We start from the raw sequence: 16,161 nt of genomic DNA on the forward strand, positions 1-16,161 counted from the left end.
ATGCGCAAGTAATGGGAGCCCTAGAGTTGTGTATCCATCGACGCAAAATAGTAGATTAATTTCTTATAATGATAGAGAAAGGCAAGAGGCTGGCTGTCCAACTGATCGTCGACGAATACAATCAATGGCATTGATAATTTCCGTTTTGAGAATGATGGGGTCCTAAGTCCGCGTCAACTTAATGCTGGACCGGACCAAACGGGAAGCAACTTACTCCCTCTTTCCTGGTCCACGGACCCCTCGCTTAGGGCTTGCACCCAAACTTTTCAAAGAAGTCAAGCGATGACGGCTTTACGGTTTACCTCTTCCCTGGGAGGCAGCGTCTGACGATTTGCCTCTGCCCTGGTAAGAAACCGTATAGCCGTCATCGCTTGACTTCACTGATAATTTCGGTGGCGCTTTTATCTAATTTTTTATGCTTCCAAAATGGGTCGAGTGAATGATTCAGAGGAGTTACACCGTCGCTGGCAGTTTTTTAAGGCATTATATCGGCTGAAAATCCTTAGTACTTCCTTACCTTCTCTTATTTTTCAACACTTTCGTAATTCTGAGAGTACTTTTGAAGGGAATTGATATTTAATAATAACATCCTTTGCTGAGTGAGAGAATACCGAAATAAGTAAGAGTTTGGCAACATATAAAGTTACTTCTGAGGCTCATTTAGGACCTTCCTGTTACCTTTTCTGGTACCCTAAATTATACCATTCTTGGCAACAATACCTGCTAGATTTGACCACACAAACCTACATAACAAGTTCCTTGGCCCATCCCATAAACTATATGTCCGCAGTTGGATTAAAAATTAACAATCATCACTAAACTCTGTTGTCTCAAATTCCTCAACCTACTTGAATCATCCTGGGATCCATATCATCAAACTCTAACTTTCAATTTTCTGGTCACATCATTTTCAATTCTCCAAAATCTGCTTGTGACAATTATAACTATCAATCAACATTAATGACTCATGTAAATTTCCATAAATACTGCTATAAAAAATTGATCCTATCAAGACTAACCATCTTCTGTTCTTCTCTTCAATTTCTCCTCTAAAATTACCTACATCTTACAATGATTAATATTAAAGAGAAAAAAAATGCAAACTTATCTCAGATTGTCCGACGATTGCATTCCCAATTACAATCGACATCGTCATATTTGTAACTAAATACGGGTCCTATGTTAATTTATCAATTCAACATAGTTAGCTGGGAACAGTCCATAGGTACCATCTGGACCGAGGCCTTGCCACCAACCTTCGTCGATTTGATCTATGTGGGTGATGATGTCACCTGGATCAAATGTTATTTCCGACTCATCAGCAGCTTGGTAGTCGTATAGTGCTCGAGCTTTTAATCCGCCGTCGTTCAGAGCATCCTGGTAAAGAATGTCATCTTCTGTGACGGGATCTGAAACGAGAGAGTCAAATTATGGTAAAAATATATCGAGTGCAATGAGAAAATGGACTCCAATGCTTTAACAATAAAATATAAGAATATCTCAAAACAGGGGCGAAGACGGCTACGGTTTCGTACCAAGGCAGAGGCAACTTATTAGACGCTGCCTGACCTCTGCTTTGGGAGAGACGAAACCATAACCGTCTTCGTCCCCGTTTTGATTTTTAAACTTTGGGTGTTAAACCCAAAAAGAAGAGTCCGTGGACTATAAAGAGCGGAAGTAAGTTGCTCTACATTTGGTCCGGTCCGACATTAAGTCGATGCGGACTTAGGCTCCTAAATCCCTGAACAAAAATTGACAAAAATATCTGCCTCGAGAATTACTGAAACCTAACCAATAATACGCCCTTTTTCAAAATTCTTACCATATCTCTGTCCATTGCCATTACTAACGACTGTTTGCTGTGGTACTTCCTGTTGCTGCTGCTTCTGTTGAACGGTCGATGTGATGACTGGCTCATCTGGCGAGGCTAGTGAATTAGTTTTACTATGAGGTGAACGTTTAATCGTTGAATACTGATCTTCAAATTCGTCATATTCATCTGTTGGTGCGGCTGTAGCTGGCTGTGTTGGTTGATTACTAGGCGATACCGAGATTGTCGAAGTTTCGGCAGATGTTTGGCAAGTATTGGTATCATTTGGCGCAACACTAACAGTTGAAGTTACTTCCTTTATTGGAGGTGTCTCGGGGATAATTTCAATTGGAGCCGCAGTTTTAGGGATGGGTTGTGCTTTCACAGGTCGTGGAGTTTCTTCATCGTTGGCTCTTTGTTGGGTGCTGCTATTCAATGCGTTGATTCGTTGAGCAATTGAATTTCTTACTGGCTTTACGGGGGCAGCAGTCCTGTGACAAGAAGGAAAGGAGGCATTAAATGGGATGGTAATAAATTCAAAGAGAAGCGGTCGGGATTCTTTGCCTGGAGTGAATAGGAGACATCAAAGAGATAAAAATCTTCCATTCTGAGAAGTATTTCATTTAATAACGACTGAAATCAAATTCGTAGCCGGTGCTAAGCCTGGTTTTGAAAGGAGGAGAGATAGATAGCTTCAGTCTGAATGGCTTTACGCCCCACAGCGTCTCAGGCGCTAGGTGACAAAGTGCAGGAAATTTGCAGTCTTGCCGATTATTTACTGAGGAAGCTACAACCACCCCTGGCAGTTAGGTATAGAACACACACCCAAAAATGAGGAGAGGGAGAAATTTGAGGTCCGGTACGAACAACCGGCGGGATTGGGTGACTGAGTCGGGCTCCCGTAATGGACAGCACGGCGTCGACTCGTGGGGCGCAATACTCCGTCTGCTGCAGCTGTTTCGTCACAATCTGTGGCGATCAATTCAGCAGGTTCGTGTAGACAGTGGATGAAATGGACTGAGGCTACGAACCTCTTTATCGTCCGCTCCCACTACGAAATAACGGCGGGGGCAGATATAACATCTTGCCGCCGCTTGTTGCACCAGAGATTTGTCAAGCTTTTCCTGCAATACGCGCACGTGACTGTACAGCGAGTCGTAGACCAGTACCGCTTCATTAGTCGCAGCGACGCAATCCCAGCAGCTATGAGGGGACGTGTTCGACTCGACGCCATCACGGAAATTGGTGACCATGAGTCGATGAAAGTAGAGGCGGCATCATCAACAACACCACGCCGCTTCGTAGGCAACAGTTTCAGTACTCGCCGAGATGGAGATGCATAGAGCCTGGGAATACCTGGTCTATACAAAGGATCCATTTCCGAGGATTTTATACACGCTTTTTGGAATTCGTCCCAAACCTCAGGGGAAATCTCGCTGGACGGTGAAGAGGAGTGGCTCCACCGTCCAGCTAAGGTTTCCGCTGAGGTTCGAGACAAATTCCAAAACCCATGTATAAAATTCTCGGAAATGGATCCTTTGTATAGACCAGGTATTCCCAGGCTCTATTCACCTCCTGTAACTACAAGAATTCCACTTCAAATCAATGATGAGATTGCATCTCGATTGTATGCTGATATGTCGCTGCTGCAACTACAATCACTGGTGTATTATGATGCAGTTACGGCTGCCAGATTGCACGGTCAGAAGATTCATCTTCGCGCTATTGCTTTGAGGGACCGAAGAGATCCACCATGGAAAATTCGTCTGGCACGCCGGCGTGACTCACTAAGGCAAGACATTGCTAGCCTGACTCAATTCAACCTTGGCAATGCCAGCAGATGGATGAAGAATAAAGTGCAGAGAGTTTACAGAATTTCTGCTATCCCCAGTGAAACACCCGTATTTGAAATTCTGGACACACTAAAGCAGAAACTTTCTGTCGTATGCAGTCGGTTGCAAAGGTATTTATTATTCTGATAAGGGAAAGTCGCACTGCATCCTTAAAGAACTATTGTGCCCCTTTTACTGGTTATAGTGTACCTATTGATCGTAGTATTTCAAGCAAGCCTATAACCGTCAGAAACTTTAGTATGTTCCCTACTTCCAGATCTTCCAACTTTGCATCTGATATGGAGTATTCTCCCAGATGCCTCGACCTACTTTGCACAAGTGCCGGACACTGTCCCAGGACGTGTATAGAGGTTTCGTCCTCCTCCTCACAGAACCTGCAGGCAGTGTGCGTAGATATCCCTAGCTTCCCCAGGTGATAGTTTAGCCGACAATGACCAGTGATGATTCCCACTATGATTCCAAGGTTCTTTTTGGTGAGGTTTAAGCAATCCTTTATGCGCATGGGTTCGTATCCCCCAATAAGCACCCTGGACTGCTCCATCCCTGGTATGCCCGCCCAGTATAATACCCTCAACCGTTCCTCTTCATTCATCAGTCATGAAACCGTTTCCCATTCCACAGAAAGATTCTGGCCCCTGTAAAGGCGTCCCTGCTCCCTTCTTGGCTAGTTTGTCCGTTGCGTTGTTGCCTTCCAACCCAGCATAGCCCGGAACCCAGAGTATCCAGACCATGTTGGACGAGCCGAGTGTATTCACTGTGTCAAGGCATTCCCGTACCAGTTTACAGTTCACCTGGTTTGGCCTAAGTGCCTTGATCGTTGCTTGGCTATCGATGTACTAAGTAATCAGTTGCTGATTTAAGCCGTATGATGCAGCCACGCTCTCCCAATGGTATGGCGCAAGTCACTCCAAACGTGTCCAGCATGCAACGTACACGAGGAACCAGCGGAGCCTTTTCAGATCAGTCAACGAATCCCAACAGAGCGTCCAGACAGTGTAGTCTTCAGTGACGAAAGCGAAAGAGCACTGAGCCCAGCATGCTGAGTGAATCACCGCCGAAGGCACCCGCTATGCCACTATGGCGAGCATGAATTTTGCGGATGTTACCGAAGACAAGGTCGGACGAGTTATCAACACCTCGAAGAAATGGAGGGGCCCAGGTCTGGAACGACTGCAGAACTTCTGATGCAAAAAGCTCACTAGTATACATGGTCGGTTGGCACACATCATAAATCAAATCATGAGTCGGCCGCAGGAATTTCCACCCTTCCTCATTGCGGGGATTACCTACCTTATCCCTAAGAATGACAGGGTACAGGAACCAGCAGGCACAAGACTGATTACTGGCTTACCAACCCTCTATAAATTCATAACGTCCATTATTATTAGTGGAAGGGTAAATGCGCACCTCGAGGCCAATAACATTCTGTCCGAGGAGCAGAAGGGCTACCGAGTCGGTCCAAGGGGTTTGCTGTGAGCAATTTATTATCGACTCGGTAGTTGTAGGATAAGCAATTAGAGGCCAAAAAAACCTCTTTAGTTGCTATATCGATTATGCCAAGGCTTTCGACAGCGTCCAATATACCTGGCTAATCGATGTTCGACGTCTGCATCTGTATAAAGTTTTTGGCGACAGTCATGGAAGGGTGGCTCACCACCTTATCAATGGGTTCATCTGAAGGTGTCAATACCTCAGAGCCTATCCATATACAGAGAGGCAGGGGCCAGGGGGATTCGTTGAGTCCCGTTTGGTTTTGTATGGTATTGAACCTCCTTGCATGGCTACTAAATGATGCTAGAGGGCCTGGTTCTGCAATCAAATATGGCCTACATGATAGGTGCGAGCTGACACATTTGATGTATCTAGATGACATCAAGTTGTATGCTAGTCCTGACGATCACCTTAGAAGTCTGTTGCGAATAGTAGACATGTTCAGTTGCGATATTCGAATGGACTTTAGATTAGACAAGTGTCGAATCCAAGCCGTCCCCAAAGGTCGCCACGAGCCGCATGCCGGACATAGAATTGGTGACAACCAGATCCAAGCTATGACCAAGACAGGCTTCTACAAATACCTAGGAATTCTGCAAGGAACCCATGCTCGAGTTGGTGCTCTGAAGGATGTGTTGCTGTCCGAATTCCAGCGACGTGTAAATCCGGTACTGAAATCGCATCTCTCGGGGCAGAATAAAATAAGCGCATTGAATGAATTCGCTATCCCTTCACTAGCTTATATATTCGGAATATTGCCGTGGACAAAAACCGATCCTCCAGCGGCGAATACGGAAAACTATGTCCAAATTCCGAATGCATCATCCAAACTTTGCCGTTGAGCGGATGAACCTACCTCGTGACATCGGGGGTAGGGGCGTGGCTGGCGTGGCAGCACAACATCACCGCCAAGTCGACTCGCTATTTTTACAGTAAAGAGCAGACTGTGGGCTGACTCCATTTAAGTCGAAGGATCAATCTTGCAATCCTCTGAGTGGAGTGAAAATGGACCAAGAGCGGATCGATGCATGGAAGTCGAAGGTAGTAGACGGTAAACACATGAATTGTCTTTGGCAGCCATTTTTCGATTTGCAACAGATGGCTGTGTGCTGGGGAGCTCTTTACTGAGACGGAGGAATTCATCTGTGCCATTTAGGACGGCGTGGTCACTCATGATGAAAGAGCGACCAGTGCAGAATGTGTGGTTCGGCGTAAGAGACGTTGGACCATCTCGGGCTGCACTATAATGGCACCGGTGCAATACACGAACAGGTTTAATGTTGTATGTAAGGTGATTCATCAAAATCTTGCATAAAAGCAGCATAGTAGTTCTGCTTACAGCATGTATTGGGACCGGTAAGCTCTAACTGATCGCCACATAACACACAACGTCTTGTTAATTGAGAAGACGGGTCCTTCCGCGCATATTGTTGATGTTGTTATCTTCCATAATAGCCTATCCTAGGACTCTCATACTGTCTGGTTCAAACCATGCAGAAGTACTCCATTCTGGGTACATGCTCGATGATGCGGGAAGTTCTCGACGGATTCTCCCACTAACCTACCACCGACCACCACCAGCGCTCCTTTATCTTTTAAGTATGTGGGATCATTCAAGCCTAAATGCTTGACACTTAGCGCTAGTATTAGGTAAAGCCCAGCATTTGTCGAGATTGGCGCGAAAATCAGGATCAGGGCCTTGAAGCGTGTCAGAATACTTCATTCAAGACCGTAAGGGTATACTACAGTACACTGTAGGATGTCGTCAGCATTGCGCTCGCCCGAGATTATTACCCTGATTTAACTCAGGTGCTCATTCACAGCAGAATCGACCGGTAGCCAACATCTACTCACGATACAAGTCCCTCTGCCACCAGTGAGATTTGAATCCCGACCTCCTGCTATGATAGTCCAGCGCTCTAACCACTGAACCACCCGGACACGATTCAAAATTGCCCGAATAACATAATATTCCGGAATTTGTTTACTTGGAAACCTATTTACTGTGAAAACTTTCATCCAAAATCTTAAAAAGATAAAGGTAATAATTTACTTACTTTGTTTGCATTTGTCCATCACATGTGTTTTGAGTGAAAATAGCTTTAGCCGTTCCAACTCGTGATCCAATCAATTCTCGCGCTTCTTGATTCCTTTGTTGTCTCATCCTTTCCGCTTCCGTCATTGTTCTTGTTGGACTGTCTAAGGTTTTGATAGGGCTTAAAGGCTGTGGTGATGTTTTAATTGGTGTATGGGCCGATTGTAGACGCGCATCTTCCAATATTTTCTTCTCTCGTTCACGATGTTCCCGTTCTTCGCGAGCACGTTGCTCCTGAAAATACGGAAAGTTCCCCGGAATAAAATCTTTGATGCAAAATTGGCTTTCACATCACATTACCTCTTCAGCTTTAATAATTTCTAGTCTTTTACGTTCTTTCTCCTTTTCAATGCGTTCACGTTCTTCTTCCTCCTCCTTTTTCCAGAAATTCTGCATCTCAGCTGGGTTGAGCTCTTTGGCTGGGATAACACGATTGTAATTTGTGCCAATTGGGGTTTTCTGTTCATCATGTACAATACGTGTTTCTTTGAAACTGTATGCTGAGCTGACTTTGCTAAGTTTATTTAGCAATCGTTCTTTGTCGATGTCATCTTCAACGCGAGCATTTATTGTTAAGTGAGCCCCAGTTAACAGTTTGGCAACATCGTGAATGTGATTTGCACAAGTTCCCTTGCGGAGGACTGGAGCGCCTTCGCCCTAGAACATAGATTTTTGAAGGTGTATACTCTAATCTAGTTTGAAACCTAAGTAGACCGAAGACCAGGGCTAATTATAAGAATTCATAAGTGACTTATCAAATTTATTATTATCTGTTTATTGGTGAAATTAATATAATTGTTTGGATAAGTGGCATTCGCGAATTATTTATGCACATGCTCCTATTAGGAGCATACATTAATTTTAAAAATTTTACAAAAGATGGCGTCCATGTTATTGAATCGCACCAAGCTATACTGGCAACCATCTTCATGACGAAGCGTCATCGTTAGACATTTTTTTATTTCAAACATTTCAAACGCATTTTGCGAGAAGCTTTACTTTTTTGTTTTAATGGGAAGAAGACAGCAGTCGACGATTATCGATTGCAACAAATATGTGGGTACTGGTTTTGACGCGTCAACGGCTATGTTGACATTGAAGACAAGGAACGTCCTGGACAGCCGAAAAAGTTTGCAGACAGAGCCGAATATTCACAGATCAAAGTCTATGCTCTGCATTTGGTCGGATCAGAAGGGCGTAGTGTACTATGAGCTACTCTGTGAAAACGAAACTATCATGGGGGAGTATTATCAACAACAACTGATGAGCGTTGAAGATAGAACGGCCAGAATACTCCAAAAGACATAACAAGGTGAATTTTCGACATGATAATGCTCAGCCATATGTTGCTGCCCCACCCGCTACAGAGCTCAGACATTACTCCTTCGGATTATCACCTTTTCCGATCAAGGGCGCATGGCCTAACTGGCCAACACATACACATGAAACATGTTGCATCTTGGCTCGTCCCAATAGGCCTAAATTTCGTGCAAAAACAACATCGAAAAACAGTTACTGAGAACACGATTTCTGAAGCGAATGATGACCTGACCCTCATGAAACGCATAATTACTAGTGATGAGACGTGGGTAGTTGACACGGAGACAAGTCAACAATCGTCCAAGCGGCATTTCGAAAACAAGTCGGAGCCGGAAAAACAGAATTGTGACGAAAGAGCTTAAGGCGTTTTAAATATTAAATGTTGGATATAAATGAATGTCGGGATGTGAATTAGGCAGTAGTGTAAGTAGTGTTAAAGCGTGAGAAAAAGAAGAAAAACTGCAAATTATTAAAGGCATTCTCGTCAAATTGGCACTGAACAAGGCGAATGAAATATTGCATATGTCACAAGACCGCAGATACTACAAACACTTGACTGCGAAATATGACCGAAGTACGCTGGCCTGACACTAAATTCAATAAAGGATTTGGTCAGTGCACAGGCCTGTTAACTATGGGCAATGGGATCAGAAGGCGAAAATGGCAGTGGATAGGTCACACATTAAAGAAAGGCGATGCATTGCTGACTACGCCGTGCAGATCCCTCTACCTATATGGCCCACGAAGGAGCCGCCCCAAAAGAACTTGGTGCAGTACAGTAGAGGGGTTCGGGAATCCCAGGAGGTCGTGGGAGAGTTGAGTCGCATTTCAGCGAACCGATTTCGATGGCGCGTAGGTGTGGTTGATGAACAATACTCTACCTAGAGGTGAACAGCAACCATATATAGGTTTGACTATGGCATGGGAAAATATCCGGAAGAGCTGTCATTTTGAAACCGGAGATATCGACCTAAGGTCGCCGCCATATACGAGGTTAGACAATTAAGTAATGAGACTGAAAACCCTATATTTAAAAATTATTCTACAACTCTTCCATCCCCTTGAATGCAGTCCCCTTGGGCAGTTATACAGCGATTCCAGCGCGTTTTCCACCCTCCGTAAGATTTTTGGAACGCTTCGACTGAGATGTCCTCGAGTACCCTCGTGACGGCCGCTTGGATGTCCGTAATTGACGCAAAATGGGTTCCTTTGATCCGATCCGATCTTTACGGATTAGGGCACGCACACGCGTCAGTCTGCACGTCGACTGGTCTACTGCTCCGCGCCTCCACGCTCCTCCTTAAACTCTTTATACCATCGAAACACCTGGGCACGACTCAGAGTACAATCGCCATGCATTTTTACAATTTTAGCGTACGTTGCCGAAGCTGTTTTGCCCAATCTGGCGGAAAATTTTATCGTGATTCGTTGCTCATTTCTCCACTTTCGTGACGAGTACCACCCACACACTCTACTCAACACGACACAGCAGGCGATCTAAACAAGCTAAAGCAATGGTGAATACATCAATGGAGAGAGGAAGGATCCCAGGGAAGGGAAAGGGAATTTGAAGGTTGCAGGTTTACCACAAGCGCGGGAATAAAATTAGTCTCATTACTTAATTGCCTAACCTCGTATTCTCTCATTCCACGGGGATTCGAGTCGGTTTGAGTCATTTCGGATCATCTTCTACTCCGTCTACGAAGGTTCAGATATCGGATGGGCGGAAAGGCTATTGATGCCCTAAAGTAAGCTGAACAGTAAGTTGTAAGACTACTTGCGGATGTATGAGGAGAACTAATAGATTGACGCTAATACAACACCGAACGTTGATAGAAAGAGAGATTTATGTTCTCATTGATCTTCCGCAAATAACGTAAAAAGACTCAATTACCGTCTGCAAGGCACTTGATACAACAAGATCAATGAATAATAAATTCCCTTTATTCTAATCCGAAAAATGGATATTCTAACGCACACGGAATTCAACACGGTGGCTTCCATGCCCCGGAGGGGCCCCAGGCACGACAAGCCTTCTATTTACTGGTGGACGGTAAAAATTGTCGACTTACGGAGGGAGTGTCATAAGCTCCGCCGTTTGGCACAACGTTTACACGCCAACGAGGAGGCATGTGCCATAAAGGTGCAGTATAGATCAGCAAAACGAAGAATTCGCAACGCTACAACTAAAAGCACAGCTCGCGGCTGTCAGAAGCTTGTTAACGAGGTGAATGAGGACCCGTGGGGACTTTTCTATAAGCTTGTCACCAGAAAAATCGGGACTCTGCGGAGGCTCTGTATACTAAGTACCGACCAGATGGACCGCATTGTGCGGGCATTGTTTCCCAGACACCCTGTACGGGTTGATGTAGATAGCGCGGGAAGCGTCGACGATTGCGCCCTTTTCGCGATGAGAGAGCTCGAAGAAGCGGTTTTCACTATGAAAAACAAGACGGTCGGAAAAGTGCTCGAGAAGCTCATCAGGAGTAGATCCCCGGTCTCGACGGATAGTGCTCCTCATAACGCTTGAAGTCAGAAATGCCTTCAATTCCGTAAGATGGACAGATATACTTGGCACATTGAAAAACTCATTTCACTTGCCAAGCTATCTCTTTATATATTGATATTGAGGGATTATCTGAAAGACCGCTCCCTGCTCTATGAGACGCTAGAGGGCCATAGAAGGATGGAAATCACGTCGGGAGTAGTACAGGGATCCATTCTTCTGGAACGCTTCTTATGATAGTCTGCTGAGACTCGATATGCCCGAAGAGTCGCGCCTGGTCGGTTATGCAGCCGACGTTGCGGCACTTGTTGCCGGACGCACTGTTGAACAGGCGCAAAGCAAACTTACCATATTGATGCGACGGGTAAGCGGATGGATGACGGTTCACGGTTTCAACCTTGCGCTGGAAAAAAACCGAAGTAGTCAGCCTGATCAGAAGGAGAATCCCGACCCTGCGTCCCATATCGATCGACGACTATAGAGTCAAAACCAGCGGTTAAATACCTTGGTTTAATGCTCGAAGATGAGCTTCTTCGAGCAAATCAAAGCAGCAGCGGACAGGGCTGCAGCTGGAGTCGTGGCCTTGGGTCGGCTAATGGCGAATGTCGGGGGCCCTAAATCAACTAGGAGACGTCTCCTTATGGGAGCAACATAGTTGGTTCTGGTCTATGGCGCGGAGTTATGGGCTGACGCCCTTGACAAGGAGGTGCATCGTAAACGCATTCCTTAAGTGCAAAGGCGGGGAGCTTTGCTAGTGGCGTCTGCTTATCGCACCGTCTCCGAACCGGTTGTGATGACGAACGTAGGAGTGATCCCCGTTGCCCTCTTTGCCTAGGAGCGCAAAGCTACCTACTGCCGAAAGGGCGAGAACTTAAAAAAGGTTGTTACCCATGAAAAACGTCAACGCATCCTTTCTGAGCGGCAACTTTCTTGGGAAAATGAACCAAGGGGTAGATGGACTGCGCGGCTCATCGGCAATTTAGACTCGTGGTTGAACAGAACGCACGGTGAGATTGATTGCTTCCTTACCCAACTTCTAAGTGGGCATGGAGGTTTTCAGTCTTACCTGTACAGGATTGGGAAGGCGCGATCTCCTAATTGTGTGTTCTGCATTGGAGTGGCGGACGACGCTGAACACACCTTCTTCTCTTGCGATAGGTGGGACGGCTTTCGTAAGCAGCTTTATGCAGACATAGGGGAGCTCTCTCCAGACAACATTGTCAGAGAGATTCTGAAGAGCGCTGGCAGTTGGAATCGTATTAATATAATCGTAAGTTATATTTGAACAAAAAAAAAGAGGAAAAAGTATGTTTCATGAGTAAAATGAATATCAACAGGCAATGTACCATCAATGTCGGCGTGACTCTACAGCTGGAAGTCAACTCAAAAATGGAAACAAAGCACTGGTTGCAAAACTAGTAACCAAAGACGGTCATCGTCGTCTACCACAGAGTCAGCACTTTGTTCGCGACAAGAGGCGAGTTGAAAGGGGTCACAGGACGTGTATCTCATGTCTCGGTACAAATTGGGTCCAACATCTTAGCATAGTTGTTTGTCGAAAGGATGGAAGTCGCAGAAGGATTCCTTGCCCAAAACATATGGCTCCATTTCATGGTAATGCGAGTGAGGGTAGTGCTTTTTTTTTATGGATGGAGGTGGAAATCTTAGAAAGACGCTGCTGCGCCAGGTTGCAGCAGTGTGTGGGATTCACACCCACTAAAACCACCCCCACTCTTCCGCCGCTCCCCGCGGGACCACCGTGAAGTATTACTTCTCTGGTTCGCTATACCAGCTCGTCCATGTCGCGTCTCCGTCGCGCCGCCTTCCGAGCTCGATCCAACTCCAGGAGTTTTGTCTGCACCACGGCTACTGCCTCATTTACCGCCATCCAGTTTTCTTCCGACTTCAACATCTCTTCCACCAGGTTGGAGGGCTCGATGTACGCCCCTAAGATGCTGTTCAACCTCCTTTTCTGCTGCAGAAATCTGGGACAATGGAACATAACGTGCTCCGGGTCCTCGAGTGTAGCACCGCATTCAGGACAGTTGGGAGACTCGTCCAACTCGAAGCGATGCAAGTACTTCCTATAGCCACCGTGTCCCGTAAGGAACTGTGTCAGGTGGTAATTCAATTCTCCGTGCTTTCGATTGACCCATTTCTCGATACACGGGATCAATGTATGGGTCCACCTGCCCTTGTCGGAATTATCCCATCGTTGTTGCCACTTGCCACACAACTCTCTCCTGATGGCTTTTCGGAAATCCGCATTCACCTCGGCTGGATTTGCCTTCCGTTTTTCGTAGAGCCAGTGTGCCTCGCTCGCTAGAAGATCTATAGGGATAATTCCTGCGATAACACACACTGCCTCCGCCGACGCCGTCCTAAATGCGCTGCACACCCTTAGCGCAATTGGCCGGTATGCCGAACATATCTTCCTCCGGTTGACAGCGTGGTTCAACGCTCCCGCCCAGACAGGGGCCGCGTATAGCAGGATCGACCTCACCACTCCCGCGATGAGTAGCCTGCGACTATACTTCGGCCCTCCCACGTTAGGCATCATCCTTGCAATGATGAGCTGGCATTTGCTGCCTTCTCTCGCGCATAATCCAAGTGTCCCTTGAAACTCAGCTTGGCATCGATCATCACCCCCAGGTATTTGACAACCGATTTTGAGACGACCTCACGATTACCAACCTGGATGGTAACCGTGTTGTTCTTCCTACGGTTGGTAATGAGGACCGCCTCCGTCTTTTCGTCCGCCAGGTCCAGCTTGACCATTCGTAACCATGACTTGATGGTATGAATGGCTTCATTTGCATAAAGCTCCGCGTCCTCGGGATGCTTTGCAATTGCAACTACCGCCAAGTCGTCCGCAAAAGCAATCAGCGTTGTCTCCTCCGGCACGCGAAGGCCAAGCACTCTGTCGTACATTATGTTCCACAGCAGCGGTCCCAATACAGAACCTTGAGGCACACCTGCTGTCACAATTTACTCCTTCGGCCCGTCGTCCGTCTCGTACCAGAGAAGTCTGTCCGAAAAGTAACTCTCGATGAGCTGAGCCAAGTAGCAAGGAACACTCAGTTTGGCCAAAGCGCCCTTAATCCAGCCCCAGTTGGCTGAGTTGGGTGAGTGAGGGTAGTGCTGACTTCATTTCTCCTAGTGTATATGTATCGAAAAAAAATGTTCTAACACGACAAAATTCAACTCTTCGAAACTGGACGACATCCAGTTTATGTTCTGTTCCGAAAAAATGTAGTCACAAATTGGGCTAGATGGGTACAGAAAAAACGTTAAGAAAGCATTTTAAATGCTGGCATTTCAGTTAAAACGCGGAAGAGAACCATGTGCTTTCAGACGTGAATCATTTCTCATCCCGCCTTGTTCATGCAGATTACATTTTGCTGCGACATTCAAGGTAGAAGCGTTTCCAATAAATAAATCAAGTTTCTGAGTTCATGACAAACTCGTTACTTCTGGGAATATGCCCTTCGAAAGCATGAGAAACTCCGCCTAAACTACAAAGCGCCATTATCTTATCTTACCCACTTGAGAGTCATGCATGCACGGCGAACAGTTAGCTTTTCACTTGCGACTATTCACCGAAAACAATAGGTGAGAGAGCAAAATGCACGCACCGACGTCAGCCTAGTTACTCACCTGCCAATTTATCAACAGAAATTTGGTGAGACTCGTCGTTGGGTCCTCGATACGGGCAAATGCGTACATAATTTTGCCGCTATTCAACTCGTCGCAGAGCTCCTCCAGACCACCGTCACCGGTGCTGACCAATTTCAGATCATTCGTTTGCCCCTCGTACCCAAAGAGCGCCCTGAAATCAACCGGAAAACCCCAAATCAGTCCATGAACACCTTTTTCCGGCGCACATTCTCCGTCGCAAATGGAATTCGTCTTACCAATCGGTCGCCGTCTTATCATCGATCACCTCCTTCCAGGCCGCTATGATTTTATCGCGGTTTTTATTCAAATTTACCGACATTTTTCCGCACGATGTAGTCTATCGGCTCGGTCGGACCACAAAAAAAAACAAGCGCAAAGTACTAGAGTGGAAAAATCTTGTGGGCGGTATTTGCGACTTGCCAAATTTTCCTCGACTAAAGACTAGAGTTTCATTGCACCCTGACTGGATCAATGCATTTGCGTGGAATGTTTACCGTTTCACTTGCGCTATCACATAGAAAAACTCAGAAATTGTATCCGCGGTCGCGAACAATTTACAATTTTGCGGACGAACGCTCCCAGCCGCCGTCACCGACAACTCAATCTTGTATCGAAATGTCTCACCAGTGACAGTTCAAATTGGATTCCTTGGCAGCTGATTGGTCTTCACCATTGTTTGAGGTAGATTGGGTTTTCAATTCCAACAGATGACTCTGGGCGGTTGTGACGTCAAGCGGGGACCAGCCTGACGCTCGGAACGGTAAAGCAAATTCCTTTGTCAATTACATTCAAAGATTCCAAGACGAATTCAAACTTGCTTCAGGTAAGTCTGTCTTCAAACGAAAACAAACGGATTCGGGCATCTCGGCCACTGAGTTCCCAGCGAACAAAAACTGCTTCCATCTTCTCTCTGACAACGAGCATTGCCCCGAAGCGACAGACACATGTCCCAGAACCTCGAAATCTGCCGACACGGCCAACCCACCAGTGTGTGTGTATGTGTATGGTCCCCCGTCTAACGGAATATTCCGGATTCGTTCACGTATCGCAGGATTTCCGTTAGTGGATGTGATGCTACCCGTCGCAATTGGAGGACATCGGCACCAAAGATTTGATGCCTGATGCGTCCATAGGCGGGGCATTCACATAGGAAATGCTCCGTGGATTCCGCTTCCTCATTACAGGAGGGACACGTATCATCTTCGGTAATTCCCATTCTGAACATATGCCCAGCTAGTGAATTATGGCCTGTCAGAATGCCCACAATACACATGCAAGGCTTCCTGCTTTTCGACAGGATAAACTTTGCGGTACGTATATTGGGTTCTGGCAGAAAAAGTTTGGTGTGTCGGGCAGCATTTAGGCTCTGCCACCTGTCATTATGGGAAGGTTGTTCCCAGTTTTTTAA

General features: G+C 46.1%; 1 protein-coding gene across 1 annotated transcript; it reads right to left on the reverse strand.

Moving 5' to 3' along the window:
- Window positions 1-301: 301 nt before the first annotated feature.
- On the reverse strand, window positions 302-15,369 carry LOC119649934 (drebrin-like protein). Its single transcript, XM_038052353.1, has 6 exons — window positions 14,990-15,369; window positions 14,733-14,904; window positions 7,550-7,906; window positions 7,212-7,483; window positions 1,823-2,301; window positions 302-1,409 (listed from the first exon to the last, which is right to left on the reverse strand). The coding sequence occupies exons 1-6, from the start codon at window positions 15,070-15,072 to the stop codon at window positions 1,183-1,185; spliced, it is 1,590 nt and encodes a 529-aa protein (XP_037908281.1). The 5' UTR covers window positions 15,073-15,369; the 3' UTR covers window positions 302-1,182.
- Between the last annotated feature and the right edge of the window lie 792 nt (window positions 15,370-16,161).

This window comes from Hermetia illucens, chromosome 2 (genome assembly GCF_905115235.1).
Source record: "Hermetia illucens chromosome 2, iHerIll2.2.curated.20191125, whole genome shotgun sequence".
In the NCBI taxonomy this organism is placed as follows: domain Eukaryota; kingdom Metazoa; phylum Arthropoda; class Insecta; order Diptera; family Stratiomyidae; genus Hermetia; species Hermetia illucens.

Bases quoted from the DNA above. Each gene is read 5' to 3' on its own strand.
- LOC119649934 (XM_038052353.1), bottom strand. From the start codon at position 15,072: ATGTCGGTAAATTTGAATAAAAACCGCGATAAAATCATAGCGGCCTGG. The intron at 2,302-7,211 runs GTAAGTAAATTA...TTCTTGTCACAG, and splicing joins GATGGACAAATGCAAACAAA to GACTGCTGCCCCCGTAAAGC. The intron at 1,410-1,822 runs GTAAGAATTTTG...CTCTCGTTTCAG, and splicing joins TGGCAATGGACAGAGATATG to ATCCCGTCACAGAAGATGAC.